Source organism: Trachypithecus francoisi, unplaced genomic scaffold (genome assembly GCF_009764315.1).
Source record: "Trachypithecus francoisi isolate TF-2019V2 unplaced genomic scaffold, Tfra_2.0 Lachesis_group6, whole genome shotgun sequence".
Classification (NCBI taxonomy): domain Eukaryota; kingdom Metazoa; phylum Chordata; class Mammalia; order Primates; family Cercopithecidae; genus Trachypithecus; species Trachypithecus francoisi.
The window spans coordinates 1868396-1893247 of record NW_022681471.1 but is presented as its reverse complement, the minus strand read 5'-3'; the positions used below and the strand labels follow the sequence as shown (position 1 = coordinate 1893247).

Genomic DNA, 24852 nt, shown 5'->3' with positions numbered 1-24852 from the left:
ATCATTAGGAAGCTTGACATCTCATAATTATCTTTAGGTTGTAGTATAACTGAGGCAAGAGTCCTAGTATTTTTGTGCCACTTGTGCATCACTGAAGTTCTTTCCTCAAATGGCAAAACAGATTACACTGGTATTCTTGTCATCTGTCTATGTAGTCTTTCTGAGACCAGACAAAAATGTCTATTTCTGTGTTTTGTAGAATCTTCACTCACCCCAAGAATTCATGCCTGTGGAGCACTCTCAGCAGATTACTCACTAGTTGTAGCTTAGCTAAGAGTCTGGAACCCAGTAGGTATTATCCCCTTTCTTGGCTTATAAAAACCAAAGATGAGAGGAAACCCAGATTCAAGTTGTCCAGAAGAGTTCTGGAAGTCCCCAGGGCTCAAAGCCAGCTCTGAAAGATCCTACAAAATGAGTTACACTCTAGTACATGGAAGTCAGTGGGCATCCACTACTTGCTAAATTTATAGGCAGAAAGTCAAAACACTTTGCCTGAGTGTATCCTGCAGCATCATAGCCTGAGGCAGAACTGTGACACAAGAAGCTGGAGATGAGACAGACCGGAGCCATTCTCACACTGCTGTGTTCTAGCTCTGTGGCCTCAAACTAGTCTAGTTTCCTTCAAGAGCATCATGATTTTTATTGGCAAATGGGAATAAGTAAATGGAGGTTACAGTCTCTGCACTGGCTCCCTCACAAGGTCACTTCAAGGAACAAAGAGAGGATGTTCTTTGTCCAAATTATGTATAAATGATAAGAGGCTATAAATTAACGTGAGATTATTCTCATCATACAGTATCCAAAGAGGTAGGTAAAACATCAGGTCTCAACATGCCCTGGCCTACAGTAACCATTAGAAAATATCCTATGAATCTGGAAAATGTTTCACACTGAACTATACCAGCTTCCTTCATTAAAGGGGAAGCAAAGGCCAAAGGGGAAGCCCTGGTGGGGGATGAAGTTGTGCAGGACACTTGCCATTTCTACTCTGGAATGGAATTACTCAGGGGATAGCAGAAGCCCTCTGTGTTTCTGAGCCAGCCTAGGCCATTGTGAAATGACCACTGTCCCAGCATTACCTCCCTGGCATAGAAACTAGTGATCACCTCAAATAGCCAGGGCCAATTAGCAGCAGAACCTTGCCTGCAAGCCACTACATCTCCAAATGCTCTGTTCTCCATCCCCGTTCACTACTGGCATTCTAAATGTCGAATTTCAATTGCATTGGTCCCAAACCACGTATGTGTATCACAAATAAAGCAAGGACTCTTTGAGGCCTCTGGCTACTCAACCTGGAAAGATGTCTATCACCTTGCTAATCACTGACCTGAAGCTGATGAGGGTTTAAAGAACACAGTGCTCCTGGTCCCATGGCCACTAAGGCAGTGCTATTTCAGCAGCTTCTGCTGGCTGACTTCAGATAGAGTCTTGGGATGAGTGATATTTCTGCAAGCTGCAAATGCCTCTGAGTAATGGTTTCATTCATTTCATCAAATACCACATTTTACAACTGGTTGTGCTAAGTAGACATTTAAGAATTCATACGCAGCCGGGCATGGTGGCTCACGCCTGTAATCCCAGCACTTTGGGAGGCCGAGGTGGGCGGATCACATGAGGTCAGGAGATCAAGACCATCCTGGGTAACACGGTAAAACCCTGTCTCTATTAAAAATGCAAAAAATTATCCAGGCGTGGTGGCACACACCTGTAGTTCCAGCTACTCAGGAGGCTGAGGCAGGAGAATCACTTGAACCTGGGAGACAAAGGTTGCACTAAGCCAAGATCACACCACTGCACTCCAGCCTGGGTGACAGAGCGAGAATCTGTCTCAAAAAAAAAAAAAAAAAATATATATATATACACACACACACACACACACACACACACACAAGCCGTGTTTGTGATTTGCATTGTCAACACTGAGTTATTTCACAGTGCCTGCCCAGTGCAGTGCATAGATATTTTAAGTAATATATCTGCTTCTTAGAGTAAAAATTTTAAAATGTGATTATTATTATAGCCATTAATACCCATTTATTAGAGTGGTACAGTTATAAATTATACGACTCCAATTAATTTGTAACTTTAGTCATTATATAAACACAAATCACACCAACTAGCATCTTCTTATTTGCATATTTTACACAATGTTATCATCTATAATGACTTACATTGTTGAAATAGATTTGTTAATGTTACTCAGAAAGATGAAAGCAAATTATCTTGTTTTCTCTTGTAACTGTTAATAAGGTGAAGGCCGAAATGCATGTTTTTATTCTGCTGTAGGTATTATGTTATATTTGGAAAGGAGTGGGGTTCTCTTTCAGAAAATGCATTGGGAAATTCTGGTTTTGACTGGGTAAGTGCTAGAGAACTAGTTCAGAACACCATTATGGAAAGAATCCACTCCAGAAAGAAAAGAGTGATGATTACAGTCTGTTCGGCCTTAAATCTAACAATTTGGACTGTTCATTTGCTACTTACTTGCAATTGGGATTTTATATTTTCTTTGTTGCTTTTGCTGCTACTACTGATATCAGGAAACATGTCTTAGGCTAACGTCATCCTCACTATGGCAGATATGTAGTAGACTCCACTGGGAGCCAAGAGACTAGTACTCTCCCACCAAATCTGCCTCCAACTCAGGATTTAACTGTTGTCAATTCCCTTTCCTCTCCGGGCATCAATTTATGCTCCTATTGAGTGGAGGAATAGAAGAGACATTCTCCAAGTTCAGCTCTAAAAGTTGGATGGGAAATTTTATAAATTTGGATCTGCTTGCCATGATGAATCATGGAACTGAAGGTACCACTTAGGTTGAGATCAGGTATAGCCTGTGCAACTTAATCTTCTGAGAATTTCTCAGATTGGAAACAAGCGAGAGTTATTCTGGATTTCCTGGGGATTCACAAGAAACTATAGACCTGCTGAGAGGTTACTGCTCCTCTGTGGGGTTGAAAAGAATGATTTTCTTGGTCATCTACCACTCTATTTGTTGTTCCCTTTTGCATAATAAGAAGAGCTTTGGAGTGAGGTAGACCTAGATAAGACTGCTAGCTCTTCCAATTATAGCTTGTGATCATTGGCAAACTTACTTAAGCTACCTAAGCCTCAGTGTCTGCGAACCAGCTACACATTAAGAAGCCTTTCTTGCCTACCTCCAACATCAAACTCATGAATACAGTCTCTCTCCCGTTGGGTTAACTGGGTTCCAGCATTATTCCTATCTCTTCAAAGAATGACTGTGAAGATTGAGAAGACTTGTGTGAAGTGTTCAACCCCTACCACCGAGTAGTTGCTCAATAAATGAGCACTTTTGTTCCTGTTATCTGTTATTAGGGGTTCACTTTGTCAGTCATTGAAACCATCAAGCTTACCATAATTTTGAAAACACACACTTTTACATCATTTGCATTCATTCATTTGTGTATTAAATATTCATTAAATGCCTACTAGTTGTCAGGGACTGTTCTAGGAACTAGAGATACAGCAAAAAACAAAACAGTCCAAAGCTCTGCCCTAGTGGAACTTATGTTCTCTTGGTGGAGACAGACAATAAACAATATGAAAGTATAATGATAAAATATATTGGCAGGTGATAAATAGTATAGACAGAAATAAATCAGGGGATTGTGCTAGAGATGGATGAGGTAGAGCTGTAGTTTTAAATGGGGTTATCAGGAAAGGCTTTTCTGAGAGCTGCATCGAGCCAAGACCAAAAGGAAGTAAGGGAGTGAGCCTTGCAGAGATTGCAGGGAAGAACATTTCAGGAAAAAGAATAGCACATGCAAAGGCCTTGAGACAAGAGTATACCTGGTGTGTCTTAGAAACAGTAAAGAAGATAGTTTAGCTGAAGCAGAGTAAATAAGGGTAAGAATGTTGGGGAAGGAGATCAGAACTTGCACTGGGAATTAGACTGGACAAGAGCTGGTAGGCCACTGGAAAGACTTGGCCTAGATTGAGTGAATTGGGAGCTGCGAGAGAATTTCAAGCAGAAGAGAGATATGATCTGAATTATGTTATAATGGGATCACACTATACCTATTGACAAAGGACTACGGGAAGGGAGCAGGGGTAGAAACAGAGAGAACAGTAAGGAAGCTATTACTATACGCCAAATGAGAAGGATGGTGGCTTGTATCAGGGTAGTGGGGATGAGTGGTGAAGAGTGGATGGATTAGTGATGTATTTTGAAAGGAGAACAGATAAGATTTGCTAATGGAATAATTGAATAGGGATACAGACAAAGAAGAAAAGTCAAAAACAATTCCATGAGTTTCAGCCTGAGCACTTGGAAAGGTGCTATTTGCTATTAGCTGAGTCATTTACCATAATTATTATTTACAGGTAGCATGATAACAATAAAACCATATGGACATATTTGAATAATTTTTTTTCAATAAACAGATTGGGAGAATATTAGCTGCTTGTTATCTATTAACAATATTGAGGGGAAGTGTCCAAAATATATGAGATCATTTCTGCTTACACTGACCAGTGCTTCTCCATTTCCTTCTCCCCTGGTCATTCCTTTGATTGAGTTTCCTAAGTCCAGGCTGCAATTACATGCCCCAAATCAGTGGTTCTCAAACTTGGAAATCAATTATGGAGCTTGTTAAGAAATCCAGGTATGAGATCACCCTCTCACATCCATGGAATCTGACTGCTGAAGCATAAACACACAGCATTCACACACATCAAGTTGTCACAATTTTTACATGACTGAATCAGTCAAATACCTGGTTTGTGGTTGCTCACTAGTCAGTTTTCAAAATAAAATAGCTCGGTGTTTTAAAGAAAACATTTTTTTCTGTCCAGGTTGTCTGTACTCATCAGCTTCCGTACACCACCAAAGTAAAATGGCTGTAACCAATCTTATCCAGATGGGGGTTTAGGCAGTTGATGGACTCACTCACGTGACCTTTAGTTCCCTGAACACAGTTTTGTTTGGCCTCCATTCCTCTTTTGACAGTTTCAAGAGCTGGATTAGTAAATCTCCAAGGTCTTCTACACCCATATGATTCTATGATACTGCGCTTCTGCTATGTTGCTATGAAATTGTTATTAGAAGGCCATTTACCCCTTAAACTTGGGTATTCAAAAAACTAGAAACCTAAATGATGATGACAGATATCTTATTTAAATTCATATAAGAATTAATTCCAAGTCAATTCAACATAGCATAGTAGTAAAAGATCATACAGCCTTTGTGATTGGAAAGACTGTCGTTCAAACCTTGATTCAAGTTGCTTAACGCCTCTACACCTCAGTTGCTCACCTGTAAAGTGAAGGTAATAACAGCATGTGCACCATACTCCTATAATAAGGATGAAGTGAGGTTTCATGAAAAGTAGTGAGCACATTACCTGACACACAGTATGTCTCTATTACCATCACCATCATCATCATCATCATCATCATCATCATCATCATTTCTATTAACTGAAGAATAATTGATAAACATGCATTTTCAATTGTCATTGAAAGGCGTAGAGAAGGTTGCAAATAATTTTATGAAAGCATATGTTTAAAGATTTTAGGACTAGCTCTCCAATAGGTTTGTCTGAATATACACATATGGATGGGTTATTGGTTGAAATAGAGCATAATTTTTCAAAGTGTGTTTAGACAAAACAAAAACAACCAAAAAGCATACTTTTTTTTTTTTCTAGCCATTTACTGGCAGTGAGAGCTTGGACAAAGTCATGGCACATATTAAGAACTCAACAAACAGAGTTTTATTGGTATTATCGTTATTTTACATATATATGTGTATATACACACACACACACACACGCAGACACACACACACATAATGGTGGTGAAAGAACCGTGTTGGACAAAAAATATTTATATGCATGATGTCCTAATAACTTTGTTAGGTCTTACACTCACTCAAGCAACAGACTCAGAAGAGAGAGGAACATAATATATTTTGAAATTAGGTTTATATAAGACTTTCTCTTTATAAGCTACAGATTGTTGATAGGCTAACAATAAGCTTAAACTTGTGTCATTTGAAACTACACACACACACACATACTTATATATATAAATCTGTGCATTCTTATACAATTCTATGCCCAAATTTCATATTCCTATCATCCTTTTCTATATCAGTAGCTCATTTTCAGAGGTAATGTTATTGGTGCTCTTCACTCTCATGGACAAATTAAGTCCAAATCAACACATACCAGACCTTCCTGAAGCTCTCAGCAGACACCCAACTTCGTGATACTTGGTTTCGTGTGAAATTGCCTCCTCCTAAAGGCCAGACAGGAAATCAGGACTTGGAATAAGCATGGTTCTCCAGCTCTGCTCCTGCCTTGGCAATTTCGGTGTTTCACAAGAATTGCTGTGTTTTTGATAAGAATGATAAAAAGTCAGATATAAAGGCAAATATCAAGAAGACTTCTGGCTGACAAAAGCAGAATTTGGAGAGAAATGTGAAAATAGTGACTTAGTTCAGCAATAGAGGAAGTATATTTAGACTCGTTTGTTTTTTTTTTTTCTTTTTTTCTTTTCTTTTTTTTTTTTTTTTTTTGGAAAATCGTGACTTTCTAGCAAATGACATCCTAGAAGATATTTATCAAAGCAGGAAAGCTGTGGAAAAGAGCACCTCGCATTCACTTTAATATTTTGCCTTTTCTTTTGACATTTTCTTGCCTAGAGATCTAATTCCATTAAATATGTACATTTTTTTTTTTTTTTTGGCTGGAAGTCTTCTTCGTGGATCTTTCAGATAATCTTAAAAGTACATAAGGTCTGTAGAGCAGCTTTTTTTTTAAGTGCAAATGAGACACACAGTAGAATATTGTCTATGAGGGTTTCCAACTTATTTATATTCCTGCAGAAATGTACCTTGAATTCTCTGTGATGATGATAAGGGAAAAGGTAAGATTTCAATATGCCTTCTGTGGAGCACTGTCAAACCATATTAGTCCTATTTAATATCTGACATGCAGGAATTACTTTGGCTGATACCCACTTTCATTGGCTTTATTAGGCATTGTCAAGGCTGTAACTTTGCCTGATGGACAAGGTACATAGAAGTGTAATCAAGTGTCAAGTTAGCAGTGCACTCAGTAATATTCCATTATGCCTTTGCAAAGGGACATAGCTTCACTACTCTGCTTCACCATGACACTTCTCTAGGACTTTGGAGTGAACATGTTTGCTAAATTGGAAGATTACATTCCAACTGTGGTGAACTGGAATGTCTCCTTGTCGACTTTCAAGCATATACTCTTGCATCCGTAATTTCTTCTGTTGCTTTTATTTATCATTCCCTATGCTTCCAACTATTTTTTCTGCATTCATATGAAATCAAACTCCCACCATAGGATTCACAAATGTAGGTTTTTAGAATGTCACATGTTATGGTTAGTCCCTGTGGGAAAGGGGCTACAGTTGAGGGGATCCAAAGTTGGAGTTGAGGGTAGGAGTAATCCAGATTTGGGTTATGCTCTGCAGCAGAACTACCACTTTATTACTACATATCTTGTAGGTGTGATCTTTTCACCAGGAAAGACCTTCAGTATATTAAGGGAAAACGCAAAGTCATTGAATAAAGTGAGTAGGAGCACTGAGAAGCTACAGCAGGGCTGAAATACTCAGGTTAATATGTGACACTACTCAGAGGCTCAGAAATGCAATGCAGGCTCCAGTCTTCTCCTACAAACCAGCTCAACTGATGGCTGCCGGCTAGGCTGGTAGTCCTATGGGATAGGAGAGGAGACCATAGTTAAGAATAGTTTTTCCTTTGCATTATCAAGGCAGGAAAAAAGTCTGTGATTATAAGGTTCTCTGCTTCCAAATGATCAATCTAAAAACTATGAGACTAGACATCAGAAAGACAAATATGAGAACCCAGAAGAAAGGAGAAAAGAAAAGGAAATAAAGAAAATCTTTTAGCCCTAAACACAACTAAATCATATCCCCAGTCCACCTTAGACCTCTGGTTTGTTTAAAAAAACTTTGCATGAGAAGAGTTGATTCCTTTTTCCCCCACATATGTCTTACAGCTTTGGGTCATCTCTGGTCATTACATAATTGTAGTGGCTTTACACAGCTAATTTTTCTATTGCCAAAGACAAAGATGTGTTGGAATTTTTGCATGGTGGAGGAGATAGTGGGAATGAAGGGAGAGCGCAAAATATGTTGCCTTTGCAAAATTGTCATCGAAAGGATAGCCAGAACATAAATGATACTGTTTTGGCTTCAAAAGGGTAAGCAGGTGTCTTCAAAGTCCCAAATGAGCTGTGTACAAGCTTGTACAAACAAGCGCAGAATCAGGCCTGTTTGTTATTCACACAAACAGAGTGTAAACCATGTGAATTCCACAGTTCCCAGGATTCAGATGGCGCACAATGGTCCGTAATGAGCAGCACCTGTGCTTACCTCAATTACCAGACAGTTCTCAACAGCGGCAGAAAGGGCTCACTAGAATTGTTTTTCAATAATAGATTTAGTTATGTCTTTTATAATTGGATTCAAAAGCTCAAAATTTCATTTTGCAACTTGTTCATAAAATTTGTATGGAAAAAGTCTGGCATTTATTCAAAAGAAATAGTCTATGAAGAAAAAATTGCAAAACAGCCAACCGCTGGTAACTAAGCAGCCAAATTATAGTCCAAGCACTTGGCAAATACACCATCTTTTTATTATTTCAGTAATTGAATTTCTGTTAAAGCATGGAGCATAATTTAACATGAGGAATTTATTTATAATACAATAGTGTTTCAGTAATAAATGCATTATGATTGTCACTTTTAATGGAGTCTTATGTATTCCCTCTGAGACTGTGTGGCAGACTTTGAGACAGCCACTGCACCAGTGTTGTTTGTAGACAATTGAATTAATTGGAGACATGGTCATTAACTCGACCTGAATACCTCTGATTGCTTCTGTAAATAAGGTTAGAGAGCAAATGGCTAATCTTTGTTGTCATTATAGATTCCTCTTACATTTTCACACTGCCTTGTATATTAAGATCATTTTGCTAAGCAGCTTTTCAGACTCTCCTTATATTTATAGTATTGTCTTGTGTGGCACATAACCATAATTGTATCAGACTTATATTACATTCTCCATATCTTTATAAAGTACAATACTATAAAAGAACCTATGTTGAATCACAACTCATAAAAACCATCAGACCAATAAATGAATAAGCCACAGTGTATAAACCATCATATTAAAGGAAAGTAAAACCACACCGCAAAAGTTGATTTGGTCTCTTGCAGATCCATGTACAATTTGGAAACACAATTAACACAGGATGGCCTCCCAAAGATGCAATCACTAAAGAAAGAGCACAGCAAGGAAAGCATTGATTAAAATATCTTCATGTTTCAGTTGATGTCATGCCCTTTCTTGCCCTTCTGTAACAACATTAGTAACATGCAAATCAGAGGAGGTTAGGTTCTTTCTCCTTGTTCATTCTAGAATGGAGTTAAATAAGAACTATTTCAAATACAGATATTAAAAACTTTTAAATATTTGACTTACCATGTTATTTTTGTAGCTTTATCCTGTTATAGGCATGCAAGATATTTAGAGGGGATTTGGAGAGAAAAATCTTCTCCCTTTATGCCTCAAATAATTCAAAAAGTGCATATACTGGAAACATCTCTCAAAATGGACTTCCCAGTCATTTTATAATTCAGACATATTATAAAGGACCATTAAAAATCTACAGAATTATGTTGAATAACGAGACATTTACAAGTAGGATACCACAAAGAAGATGAAAAAGAAGGAAGAGGAGGAGCAGAAGGAGGAGGAAGACAAGAAAGAGGAAGGAGGAAAGAAAAGTAATTCTGTGCTTTTTTTTTCCCCCTTGGCAAGATTGAAATATACTGAATATATCAAAGATATCATTTATACTAGATCTGTATAAATTATCTATACTACTTGAAGAGTAAATCACTTCCTCATTGTTGTACCAAGCCACTGGAAGCCTATCAGTTTTCATGAGTTCCATGGCTAACTGAAAGTGTTGACATTTTCTTTGGATATTAAACGGGTCATGCCCAAAAGAGAAAAATAACTACCATTTCAATTATTTCAGACTTTTTGCCTTTATATATTCTTATTTTAACACTAATCTTTGTGTATATGATGAAAATGTTACATTTGACTCTCATACATATGAATGTACATATGTGTATGCTAGTAATCATGGCTGGAACCCAAATGTGGGTTGTTGTAAACATTGACTGGCAGCAGTATCATTTTTAATAAATGACTAATGGCCAACATGTGCTGCAGAAGTCATCATTTCTGTCCTTAGCCAGCTAATAGGAACATTATTTTTAAATTAATGTTATGCACACCATTTGAAGGATGACACTTCTCCCAATGTTTTTACTTCTTAGCCAGCCATCTCGATTAATGCTGAAATGATTTTACTTTCTTGGTATTACCCATCTTGGATTTTAACAAACAGATGTACACACGCTTACATATACACTCATTGAAATGCAGACTTGCACACGTACACTCATACATACATACACACACATTCATCCATTCACAAGGCACAGGTACACATACACATGCACACACATATTATCTCTTATTTAAACACCTTGAATTTAGGCATAGTTATCTGAAATGCGTATTGAAATATAATTTTAGTGAAAGGGAACATTTTGGCATATAATCTTTCTGGAAAATATCTCTCTGCCAGTGTTTTGCCCAAGTTTCTAACTGGCATAGTAGTATGGGACTCACAGAAACTGCACTGGATTTTGAGATGTTGATACCATCAGACTAGAAATTATTCTTATCTCACTAAAAGTACATGTCTCCCATGCTTTGCAAGTGAGAATATTTTGTTTGTTTGTTTGTTTTGGACATTTAAACCCCACCCCCCAAGTTGTCAAAGCCTTGTCTACACCATAATCCCTAAGATGTGCATTTGTTTGAATTTAGTTGGTAGGGACTCTGTAGCATTGTGATTTGCTGTTGACAGACTAGAAGGGCATATGATGTAACCTTCAGAATATTCAGATTTCTAGATTTCTCTAATGAAGTGGTTGGCCACAAATGTAATTTGCTTAACCCCAGAAGGTATTTTAATTCTTGTTTTAAATCCATTTTATTCTAAATTCTGCCTTCTTTGAAATTGCTAAATTTCCTAAATTCCTTTTAATAACAAAACCAAACACCCTTACCTTATTACTACCAGCCTGTCACCATCACAGGTCCTGCCAGTTCTTAGTGAAATGCTTAAGTTTGTTTCCATTTCTTTCTATGTCAGCATTTAATAGACTCTGTGTTCATCTGTGACACAGGATTGTCATTCCTCTTGCTATTGATCTAGTCGTAAGCCATGCCATTCCACATACAGGAGTCAGTGTTGAGTAAGGCTGCCTGTACTTAGCTAGCTTATCACTGGTGGCCATGTACAGACTTCCTCTTGATGTCAAAGGCAAATTGGATACAATATCAAATGAGTTCCCCTAGCATGAGGAAATTGTGGTCCTCTTTTCTTCTCCCATTTGCACTTGGCTTCCTTCAATTTAGCATTGATGAGAAGGAAGACTACTAGCTAGAAGGTAAGATTTTCAGGCAGACTAAAGATCTAGTATTTCCTATGCTGTCATTCAAAATAACAGGCTTATGAACTTCTATTTAAAATAGCTGGGCTTTTTGACTAGAGGGCTTTTGTGTAGAAGATTTAAGATGTCAGCTTTAAATATGACATTGGTAGTCTTTGGCGAAGAATGGGAGTGAATTTTTGTAGAAACTGCCTTTTTTTCTGACTGTTTATTAACAGTCTTTGTGATTTATAGTAAATGCTGGGGAGGATTTCCAGGCCCATTTATCATGAGAAGGGAACACCTTCTTGTTCTTAATGTGAGTGTGTCATAATTAGCAATGCATGTGGGCCAGGAGATTTAGTTCTGTCTTTTCTGAAAGTCCTTCAACCTCGTATTTAATCCCAAACTGATTGAATATTTTTTCTTCTTTGAGGAAATTAATTATGCCACTGGAAAAACCATCAACTAGAGCGGGAATTGATAACAGGCACAATGTAGGCTGGGTTGGCTAATGTATCAAAATGACATGATTAGAGTAACTCACATCTTAGACAAATTGGAATAATGGAGTCATCATTCTAATTAAAAACAGGAAGGTCTGTTTATATGTAGCATTCGTTTTCAGTAAGAGCCACACCATTTGTTTTTCATGTTCATGCATGTTTGTACACTCTGCGACCCATCGAAGGCTGTTGCTCTAAATACTAATTACGTTAAAAATATCCATCCAGATACTTTGCATTTTGTCAATGAAACTGAAGCTGAAGAAGGAGTTGGGCACTGTGTCATAAGGCCAGCATCCATAGAGGCAGTTGAAAGGTTACAAATCCATCATCATGCAACCTATTTGCCTGATTATTTTCATCAAATTAACTTATGCTTCAGGATGTTTCTGTGTTCCATAGACTGGCCTAAGTACTGGCTTCTGTTGATAACCAGTAACACATGGACATTTCACAGTTAAGTATTATTCTTTACCGGGTGACTTAGTTTGTGCTTTATTACTATATATTATAAGGCCATTTGAAGTATTTTCTTATAACAAGAAAATTATATACAATTCATCATGCCAGTCACCCTGGGATATGCAAAATGACTTTACAGTCTGGTCCCTGCCATCAGGGAATGTACAATTTAGTGGTGCAGGTTAGCACAATGAAATAAAATCATCTGAGAATAATGAAGTGATAAACTATGATGTGAAACAGGGAGGTAGCTATAAGAATTAAAAAGTCATTAGCGATGACCTCATATTATTTGAATTTGAGCTTGAAAGATAAAGATTTAACCAAGCAGAAGAGAGGGGAAAAGTGTCACTGTAGATAGAGCAAACAGGATAAGCAAAGGCATGGAAGCAATGTGGGAGGAGAGAGGAGACAAAAGTTGCATTTGTGTTGTGAATAACAATCAGAAATAAAACTGACACTAAGGTAGGGTGCTGATGGAGATCTAGCTCCAAAAACCTTATAGCAAAAAGTGTACATATCTGCCAGAAAGTCACTGTGAATTCTGAAATCAAGAGATCTCATGATACAACATATTGTCACAGAGGGTGAGTACAAAAGAGCAAAGCTTTTAGTTCACCAGGGAATGAGGTCAAGGCAACTAAGAAAAGAACATTGGATTTGTGGCCAGGCGCGGTAGCTCACGCCTGTAGTCCCAGCACTTTGGGAGGCCAAGGTGGGTGAATCACGAGGTCAGGAGTTTGAGACCAGCCTCGTCAACATAGTCAAACCCCGTCTCTACTAAAAATACAAAAGATTAGCTGGGCATGGTGGCACACACCTGTGGTCCCAGCTACTCAGAAGGCTGAGGCAGCAGAATCGCTTGAACCCAGGAGGCAGAGGTTGCAGTGAGCCGTGATTGTGCCACTGCACTCCAGCCCAGGCAAGAGTGTGAGACTCCATCTCAGAAAAAAAAAAAAAAAAGAAAGAAAGAAAGAACATTGGATTTGCAATGATGAGTCGGGAAGAGAAGGGTTGTTGCTGGCAGTTAAGAAGTAGTTTTAGTAGCCAAAAGAGTTTCAAAGCCTAATTACTAGGCCTGAAGAAGTTTCTAGTGGTGAGGAAGTGGAATCAGTAAGTGTTGACTTTGACCACATCTTTAAGACGTTTTCATGACGGAAGACAGTCAGTGACTTTTTCCTAATTAGGAATGTATGGGCTAGTCTGGGTGACCACCCAGAAGGACTGTCTGTACAGTATCCACTTCGCTTGGCAATATGTTGTGTTGCTGCCTTGTGAGGGTTAGACACAGCAATTTTGCGAGTTACAGTTTTTGCCATTCACTTAGATTTCTAATGATCATGTTTACAATATAATTATGAAGTACGATTCATTCCGTAAGGAAACTATATGACTTTTATTTTAGAAATTGCGTATGTGACTTTGAATGGGCCGACTGCAACAAGGTTTTCTTAGCACACAGTGTTGGTCTCCTTCAGTGTTTTCAACACCAAATTCTTACAACCGGCTTCATTAGGTCACTTGAAGAAAACTTTTTGGATTAATTCTGAGTCTTATTGCTTTCTGATATGATTAGAAAGATGAGTTTTGTAGTGGGTTTTGATTGTTCTCATAGCCTCAAACTTGACAGTGTTTAGTCAATGGTCACAGTAGCCTAGTGAATAGGTAATCCTTTGATACCTGTTCCTTCTACCTTCTAGTGTTCTTGTGGCAGTCACATCATGGGAGTTAACTTGCTTGAAAACTATCAAGTGCTCTGCACTTAAAAGTATTCTGATCTTACTGATCTGATGATTATGATATCCTCTTGAAGCCATAGGGTCACAGAGCAATAGGGATGTTAAGTGCCTACCCAAAGGCAGAGGCTGTGTCTGTGGACAATCCTCCCTGAGATTTATAGAGAAGAATTCTTTATGGCTTTACTCTAGGGTGTATTAAGCACACTAAGCATTTTACAGAATATGTGGTTGATAAAGCCTCTGGTCTCAGAAACTTACCTTCTAAATCAAGTGTCTGTGATATATCAGGTAACAGATCAGAAATGAAGGGAAGCAGACAATACTGATAAGGAGAATGGCATTGACCAACATCACAAAAGAGATGTAGTCTAAGGAGAGATTGGAAGAGCAATGCCCACTTCACAAATTGAGCAGCAGGTCTAAGTACACTGAGTAATAGGAAAGAAGATATAAAGCAGGCAAAAAGGCAGAGGCTTATGCTAAGCCACTGTGAGACTATCTTCAGGAAGACCTGTGCCTGTCTAAGCATGCTTTGTACTTTCCTAGGGAATTCAGCCCACCAACTGCCTGGGTTCTCCTGACAAGCAGTTGGGCCCTATCTCTGGGCCAGTTTTTGGAACACAGTAGAGGAGATTCCTCCATGGAAGCAGTTTCTGGGTTTAAGACACCCAGTGGAAGTACATAGCCTGCTCCACCTACGATTTGTGACAGATGTGATTCTTTATGGGAAGGTCTTGACCTTGTTATAGACTCCTGGCCCTTTCTGGGTTTCTTGTGAATGCAAGCTGCCACTCAATCATTCATTCTCAACTTTGCAGAGGCCAGAGCTCATGGGAGTCAGTGTTCACATCCACTTGCTTGCCTTTCTTCTCTCCTTTGCTCCCATTTTTAAAAAATGGGCTTTAAAGGCAAAAGGTACAAAAATACTTGGCTTTATATGCTTCCTTTTCCCGCCTGTTTGGCTGTTTGATTGAAACAGCTCTGTCTCATGCCAGAAAAGTCAGTGTGATTTTTAAAATTATTTCCATAGAAACCGAAATATCAGTTTATTCTCCCATATGCAAATTGCAATGCTTTCAAGACATAATGGTCCATTAGCCAACATCGGCCAGTCTTACTGGGAATATGCTGACATCCTCCATAGTGTCACCTGACCATGTACCATGGTGAGGTTGAATCCAGGTGCCTTTTTTTCACTCCTTTGAAATTGCATATTGAAGTTAATCTCATAGTATCCTTAAAACTATTTTTCACCTTGATATGGTTTGGTGATGCATCTCAGTATTCTCAGCTGTAAACTGGAAGTAGTAAGAGTATCTAATTTATAGTATTGTGGTGCAGACTAAGAGAAACTGCAGGGAAAGTGCTCAGCAGCCCAGTTCCTGGCATATAATGAACACTAGCACTACCAGGATGAATTATGCCCTGGATCCCCACTATGGCCATGGATATAGCCTGCTATGACCCTGTGCTTGGGCAGTGGCAAGCCACCTTTGAATGTCATTAGTGATCCATAGGACATGTTCACAGGAAAGAAACATACATTAAGTGAACTGCTGGTTTGGGCAAGTAGGCTCAGGAAAGTGGTAAACTGATATCCCAGCTTATCAGAAGGAATCTGATAGAAATTGTTCAGGAACAATTGCCTAAAGAAAGCTTAAATTTCACCAAGTCAGATTAAAAATGATACAAGGGAGTCAACTTTCTCTGTTGCTAAAGGAGGACAGAATAATTATGAAAAAGTGAAATTCACAGTTTACCTCAAAATTGGGTTTTAGCCTTTAGTTTCAAATTTGTAACTCACCAACTTCCTTTTCTCCCAGTGGCTCCCATCTGAATAGCCCAATGTAGATATTAGCCTTGCCACGCTCCGTGTGGTCCCCTGGGAGTTATCTGCATCACCTGTGATTATACTGGAATTGCAGAACTCAGACCTTGCCCCAAGCCTACCTAATTAGAATCTGCAGGTTAATAAGATCTCCAGGTGATTCCTATGCACATTAAATTTGGAGAAGCATGGGTTCGTGAGTTTTCTCACCTAAATTACCTCATCCAGCCCTCTTAAAAACCTATGTGATATATTATCCCCATTTTACAAGTAAGGAAACTGAGACCCTTATGTTAAGTGCCTAGCCTAAGGTCATACAATGATGAAGTATCTATCCAAGGTGACACTCAAAAGCAGATCATCTAACTTCCAACCCTATGCTCTTCCCAGTGTACTAAAACTGACTCTTTAAAATCAGTAAAGAAAATGCAGCTGTCTACATATGTGGCAGTGGATTGAAAATGGGAGACAGGGCACAGGTAGGAAAAGAAGAGGCCAAGTGCCTGAGTCTGGTCAGTCTACAGAAAGGACAACCAAGCCCTGATTAGTTGTGAGTCAAACATGGTGCTGAAAAGCCATTGCCAAAATCACTCATAATTATCTTCTCAGAAAGGAAGTAGGGGTTGAGTAAGTTAGAAGAAATAGGAACCAAAAGCTGGTGATCGAAAAATGTAAAAAGCCAGTCACTTATAGTTATCATAAAAGTTCAAAACAGTCTGTTTGCAGCCTCTCTGGAAGATGTAACCTCTCATTGCACCATTGATGTGGCATTAATCTACTAGCATCGTTTTACTCAGAGATCTGCTTCACAGCACGTCATTTAGCCATCTAGGTTCCTTCCCAGGGTGGGCTTATATGTTTGGACTTCTCTGAAGGGAAACTAAATTTTACAAACAAAAGAAAATCTGTTCAGGTGTAAGAGGGTGCACTCAGAATTTTAATTATTTGGCTCTTGTGTTAGTTTCCTATTGCTGCCGTAACAAATTACCTCAAACTTAGTGATTTAAAGCAATACACATTTGTCATCCTAGAGTTCTGGAGGTCAGAAGTCAGATGTGGGTCTCACATGGTTAAAATCAAGGTGTCAGCATGGCTGCATTCCTTTATGAAGGCTCTAAGGAACAAACTGTTTCCTACTCATGTGAGTTATTGGCAGAATTCAATTCCTTATGGTTATAGGACAGAACTCTCCATTGTCTTGCTGGCTGTTAACTGAGGGCCAGTTCCAGCTTCTAGAGGCTGCCACATTCCTTGACTTTTGGCCTCCTTTGTCCATCTTCAAAAGCCAGCATAGCAGGTCAAGTTTTTCTCACATGGCATCACTCTGGCCTCCTCTTCTGCCTCCCTCTTTCACTCGTAAGGATCCCTGTGATTACATTGGGCCCACTTGGATAATCCAGCATAATCTCCCCATCTCAAGATCCTTAATATTCACATGTGCGAAATCTCCTTGGCTATATAAGGTAACACATTCACAAGTTCTATGGATCAGGATATGGACATCTTTGGGTCAGTCATTACTCCATCAACCACAGATCACTTCAGTCATTCAGGGCTTTAGCAATATCATGTATAGTAACTTGTCTGAGAAAATGAATAGGAATGAATAGGTGTGGACCTCCTTATTACTCTTTGCAAATAAATTGAGGAGGCTCTATTTCAAACATCAGGATGAGATAACAGGACCAACATCTTAATGTATACAAGTTAGGCAAAGATAATCTTTTTCTGAAGTTACATCAGGATGTGGCCCAGATCACAACTGGACCATAGTCGACTGTCTGCCCATCAATAGCATCAGAGAATTAGCAGAAAATATATTTGATTATTACTTGCTTGTGATGATATTGGGATATGAATTATTTTATTTTCAAATTGTGCTCAGGGGGCATCCCAAGGAGGTGGGGAAGCTGCTGGGGACATAGGCTCCCTCCACTCTCCACATCCCTTGTTTCTTGTTTCCACCACAGCAATTCTGCTTTTATCAGTTTTATATATTATTCTTCTGTGTACACTTTCTATTGCTTTCTATTTCTGCATACACTATTTGTTGCAGAAATGGGCTAAGTGGATTTTCAGGGGGCAGGAGAGATGGGGGAAAGATTTCAAAACTGCTGACACAGACAAAATGGATTCTTCCCACTCTCTGGCTAGAATAGGTTCAGGGTTCAGAGCATCTGCCTCTGCTGGCCTAATGTGATGAGGCAGGCATAGCGCTCCAGTTCTGGAACCCAGAATTCAGAGACAAAAATGAGGGAGGAAGGGAGATAAGATCAGCTGCGGATGTTGATTCCTTTGCCTGAAGTTCATCTTATTACAGCTTATGATGAAATCAAATATGAAACCGTTCTAAATTATCTAGTAGACAGACATTTGATCCCAGTAAAACCGGAACACAGTCAAGTTGATGAAATTCATACAAGTCGTAACTGAAGAGGAGAGTTTCATGTAGGACTCTCCCATTAAGCATCTCATGCTCCATGTCTTTGGCAAGTTCTGGGCCTTGTGAAATGCGTTGCCAAGATCAATACCCTGTGGACTTGCTTATAGAATCCTCCCATGTACATTTCCTATACATAGTCTGGAGGTCCACACAGCTTGATGGAGCAGAATGACCAATTCATCATCTCTGTTTATCTGCAGAGAAAGAGATTTACAGTTAAATTAGAATTAGACTCAAACAGCACTGGTTCTGGTGTTTGGCTTTCTGGAGGCTGTTAATCTGAATTAGTAAAAAGTCTGACTTATAAAATAGCCTTACAGAAGTGCAGTTTTAATCCTGTAAGGTTTATAAAATAACCCTGTGACTGATAAAGTATCGTAGAGAGCAGGACATTCCTAGACTTGCCTTAAGGAGCAGATTGGATTACACAAATGTCTCTTCATACGTTTTCTCATGAAGTCCATACACAGCCTCACTTAAAATCCCCAATACACGTTAGGTTCATAAGGATTATAATCTTTGAGTTGGAAGACACCTTAAATTTTGTGGGTAGTGGGGCCAGTGGTGCAAGTGGTAAAGGAATTTACCAATACAGTTATAGGTAAAGAAGGAAGATTTATTAAAGTATGAAAATGTGTTGCAAGGTTGCAACATCAGAGAAGGGGCTGTCTACAAAGAGGCAAGGGCTGGAGGGAAGTTTTATAGGGTTGTGCTGGAGGGGGCTATGTACAGAAGAGGTCATTTTGCCCAAGAAGCGGGGTCATTGTGCCTGTGGAATGAGGTCATTGTTTGGGATTAGCCATCTCTCAGAACAACTGTTCATTGTTCTTCCCCACCTGGGCCCTCCCACACCTGGGGCCCCTTCCTCATTGTTGCTTACTTATCAGGACTCCATATTAAAGATCATCCAATCCCACTTCAGACCCACAATAAGGATTCTTCTCCCACATTCTTTATAACCGCTGGCTATCTGCTCACCTAAAGTGCAGAGTTCACTGGCATGCAAGATAGTGCATTCTTTCTGTGGTCAGCTGTAAGTTTTTAAAAGTATTTCCTGATGTTGAAGTAAAATCTTCCTGACTAGATCTCCAACTCATTGGTTTTGTATTTACCATGGAAGTTCAGAACAAGACCACTCTTTCCCTGCTGCCAGGGCAGATCTGCACATTGTTTGAAAATTTTCAGTATGTGTGCCCCTCCCCCCATCCCCAACCCAGAGTCTTCTTCAGGCAGAATAGTCGGTTTCTTCAATATGGCCTTTGGCCTCATCATCTTTTCTGCATCTATTCATTAATTATGGTGCTACACATTAATCCCTTTATTGCAGAAGAGTCTGGGTGGTGTAAGCATAGAAAGACTATCACATATAGAGTCTAGCATGCCCGGACTATCTCTTAAAGCCCATCTTTTTCCCCTGGCACTCTCAAGCTTTCCACCAGGGCCAACCCTGTCTGGAGAAGGCGTCTTAAACGCCTCCCCAGCGTCTCTCCTACTGGCCTACTCTTTGATCACCTTCCCCAGATTTGGATTCCCCTGCTAGGGTCACTTACTTGCTAAGCCATCTTCTCTGCCCCCAGTCTGGCCTATGACCATGAAGACCTAACAAATGGGTTTGGAATTAAAATGAAGCTTAGTTTCTACTTGGTAAAGATGGCTCACTCTGATGAATGAGATAGCAAAATCTGATCTTTGAAAAGGTTGAGCAGTTGACTTTGAAGTCATTACAAATGTGGGTCCTTTGAGAAGTTTTATTACATTGTAGTGAAGTTACTGAGTACACTTTTAATATTTACAGACTATAGAGTGGATGGTTTAATATAGCAAATGTTAATTATTTTTAGTATCAGACATTATGTTTGTTGTAACCACTAGCATTCTTTTTAAAAGCAGTTTATTGAAATATGAAAGTAAATGATGTGTGAAAAATAACATTAATACAGTCTTAGTGAATGAAGAATATATAAACTGTGCATTAGTTTTTCATCTCCTAGGCAGAATCAAGTATTACATGGGCTAGCTTTACTCATAGCCACTTTAATATACATCTGGAAAATAAATTAGTAACGTATGAAAATAAATGTAGCAGAAGTGGAAATTTAACTAGCTGAACAGCTAACAGATTTCAGTGAAGAACTGAAAGTGACATATTATGATGCTTTGCCAACTTGAAAGTTCCATGGTATATTCCAGACAAGAATGTGGCCTTAGGCCAACTATTCAGATATTGATGTTTGTCCTGCTTTTAAAGACAATATTTCAGTTTGTACTCACTTTTTGTCCCTGGGAGCAGTCCCAACTGGGCGCAAGGTAGGCCCACAGGAAATAAGGCCCAGACTCAGATGTAGAGCTTACATTCCTTAGCAGACTGGCTGCATCTACAGTCTCCAGCAAGCCCATGAGCAGAAGATGGAGAGTAGAGGCACTGGAAAGGTGCTGGTGAGAGCAATCTTGCCTCCATTTAAGCAACCGTTATTCCTTTCCACAAATGCTAGTTCTCCATTTCCAACTGTGCAACTTCCCAGAGAAAGCAACTTCTTTTCACTAACACACTGAAGTCCTTCACCCCTAGTTTGAGTTCTCATGGTGTCCTCCCTGAATTAAAGTCCACCCTCCTTCTTATCCCCACATCTGTATGTCTAAGTATAAAAAGCTGATGTACTTCTTCTTGTTCTTCCTATACTAATTTCCTGTAAGTGTTCATTGGCAAAATTGACTGTGCATGGGGTCCCACCTAAGAATGCAGAAACAGATTTAGCTATAAAAATTCTTAGGATACATAATTTCAGGTCTCATTTCATTGGGTCTCAGTCAAGGTTGCCCTTATGTTTAAAACAGTTTTAATTTCATGTATTTATTTATATCTCCTTATAAGTATTGTCAAATTTTCATATATGGTTTCTATTCACATCCATAATTTCTTACAATTCTGAAATTCAACAAGTTCTGAGAACCAATATTTTTTTCTAACCTCGAGACAAACTCATTTGATGATAAAACCTGACCTAAACTGCTGTAAAGATATTTATTCAAAACATTTATGTATTCCTCTTACTGTGAATGTTAGTGCAGCAATAGTAACAAGTTTTATTAAGGGGTGCTTATCCAGATCCCATTGAGAATATTATATATGGTATATTCAGCATATTACTTTTTAAAATTAGAAATATCTGAATGCTAAAATACATCTGTTCTCAGAAGGGCTTTAGATAAGAAAGATGCATACAAAACACACACTCACACACGCACACACACACACATTTTTCTACTAAATCCATGAAACTTTGATTTAGCTGAGGAATAAGTTGATTTTGGTAGATAAATCATCTGTACTTCATGTGTATCACCTTAATGTGTTTGGTTTTGAGAAAGTAATCCCAGGGATTTTTTGTTTCCTACAGAAGTTGCTAAAAAAATATCTAGTAAGTGGAACTCTATCCAGAAATATTCCAAAATCAACCTAGAGTCTATTTTAGCTTAGTAATAGCAGGATGACCAGCTTCTTATTAAAATAAATTAGTGCATAAATGTGAAATGATACTAGGAAACAGCCTTTTCACTTGAGAATCATAAATGTGGATACAAATTAGATTTTATCCCTCAATCCACCACCCAGTATTCTCAGTGTTGCAGATGCTCTGTGTTATATTTAAAACTTCACTTGGGAGGAATTGAGGCCAAGTTAGCCTAATCTCTGGATTAGTCTCACTTAGATTTCTGTTCTCTCAATCTTTATTTAGTAACTAAAGACAAAAACAATTGATTAGATTTAAAGATAACTTTGCATAAATAGGGTATCATTACTGACACTAAAGAGAGATCTACAAAGGAATACAGGGAAGTAAGAGCCCTGTTATATAGGTCTCCTCCCTTTCCCCCCACTGCTGGGGGAAGACACACAGTTCTCAGGAGATACAGTAGTCTCCTTATTTCTTGTACTTTCCCTAATCTCTTGATGTACTTGACAGAGGAATGTACTTGTAGTTCGCATTTACTTAGCAGATAGCAGTTTAAAATGAGCTTTCACTATATGAAAGAAAATGTCTACCTGGGAGATTAAAGGGCCAGTCTTTAAGGACACATGGCACAGGAAATGGAAAGGCTCTCTGCACTGAGTAGTGACTGATGAGGAGCCCATGCTGGCTTTGAAGGGATCCTGTTCCTTCCCAAGCAGCAACTCAGTATGGCTCCAGCTCAGCGAGAGAGTTGTAATGTTGGAGAAGAGGCTGTAGTGAGGGCATGGGGTGGGGGCATGAACTCGTTTGGGTTCAGGCAATGTATAAAGGTCTGTGCTCCTTGAGTTGGGGGCTGGGGAATCCTTGTGGATTGTCTTTGTCACATTTAAACATGGGGCCACAGGACCAGGTGATCTCCAGGACCAGACTGGGCTCTCTTGACTGAGCTGCTGCTTTAGATTTGGGGAATACGAGGGAGAGAGCAAGTCAAGTTGCCGCTGCATGCAAGGGGCTGTGAAGGCCCAGTAGATGACAAACAGACAAACAGGCCCTGAGCACCCCCTTCCCCATGAGCTAAACTGATCTCCAAAGAGGGGTTAGGCTGAAGAGACAGAGGGAGATTAGAACCTTCCCCCAAATTTAGAGACCCATTTCTGAGAGAAAGGAAAATTCAGTCCAAAGCGACAATGAGAAAAAGAAAGGTGATGGCATACCCCAGTGTGCCCAGATGCAGCTGAGGCTGGTTTGTTATACGACACAGAGAGCAAACGATTGGTGAGGAGGAGTATTAATTATCCATAAAGGCAGAGTAGCAAATGGTGTCACTTTCCAAATGCTTTGTTTGGTCAGCTTTACAAACTTAAAATCAGTCATTACAGCTGATTGGTCTCTTATGATCACACCTCCTTGTAAGAGTTACAAGGAGGCTATAAAACTTACGGTAGAGGAGGCCTAGGAATGTGTTGTCACATTCCCTTATTCATACACCCAACAGACAGAAATTGAGGACCAACTGTAGTCACTTTGGGGCTGAGCACCAGGCCCTCAGCAATGAATACGCTCAGCACAACTAGTGTCCTTTGAGGCAGCTGGGGGGCCAGAGTGCTAGGTGCTAGTCTTGGCTCTCCAACTAGCTGGGAGGCAGAGACCAGCTCCACCCTCTTTCTGAACCTTAGTTTCCTCTAATTAAAATGATAGTTGAACTCACTGCTTCTTGGTAATAGAACTATATACCATATGTTTCGCTAAGATCAGAGCCTCTTGATGAACCTGTGGGATATTGAACAAGGGGGCAACAAAAAATGAAAAATTATCTTAGCTGAAAAAAAAGGGACAGTTCAACATCTAAGGCACTACATCTATATCTGCATCCAGAAGGCATGCAAACTTGGCTTAAGGTTTTTATGTTGAGTGAGGGTGGCAAGGTTTTCTGGAAGACAAGGCAGTGTGATGGAAAGCCAAGGAACTTGGATACACATAGGCCTGGTTCTCTTCAAACTTTTCAACTTGGGCCAGTCACTGGACCTCCTAAACCTCACATTTCCTATCTGTAAAATGGGGATGGTAAACCCCACTCTGCCTGTATTTCATGGATCATAGGCCCTTCTGCTGAACTGGGCTGTTTTCCATCTGATTTGAGAGTAAATGAGGCAATGAATTATGTTGTTTTTCTTTCAGCCCACCCTTGGCCACTCCCCAGCCCCCACCTGCAGTGCAAACCAGTGGGGGTTCTGGCAGCTCCAGCGAATCGGAGAGCAGCTCTGAATCAGATTCAGACACTGAAAGTAGCACCACTGACAGCGAATCTAATGAAGCACCTCGTGTGGCCACTCCAGAGGTGAGTGAAGGTGCCAGGGCCCTAACCATGATCTGCCTGTCCTGGAGGCAGCACCCTCAACACACACATACACACACACACACACACACACACACACACACACTTTCAGCACAATAATTAAGCACAATAACCACTTCAGAAAAGTATCCAGATATTTAACAGCATTTTTAAAAAACATATATTCACATAGTCCTAACATGCATACATACTTTGCTGTGTGACTGATTTGCTGTGTGACTCACTTAGCTACTCGTAGCATAGTAAAACTAGCATAGTAATGAATAGACTAGCAGCTTGTCTTCTGAGAGAACCAATGAAGCCAGTCAAGATCCAATTCTGGCCTTGGGGACACTAACCCTTACTCTAGATTAAAGTGATTAAAGTGTGAATTGCCACTTGGCAAGTAAGACCCAAGAAGTATGGCTTTCCTTAAAGGTAAAATGATTATTTAAATGTTATATGTTCTTTATTTTAATATGCATCCTTCAAGTGTGTTTGATAATAATTCACCAAGACATTTAACACAGCTCCATGAAAT

At 39.3% G+C, this 24852-nt stretch overlaps 1 protein-coding gene across 1 annotated transcript in view; it reads left to right on the top strand.

Moving 5' to 3' along the window:
* The window catches only part of AFF2 (AF4/FMR2 family member 2), a 504395-nt gene that overhangs the window by 440441 nt on the left and 39102 nt on the right, over positions 1-24852 (top strand). The window contains exon 9 of the mRNA XM_033200831.1: positions 24155-24314. Coding sequence (XP_033056722.1) covers positions 24155-24314 — 160 coding nt within the window. The remainder of the gene's footprint in view (positions 1-24154; positions 24315-24852) is intronic.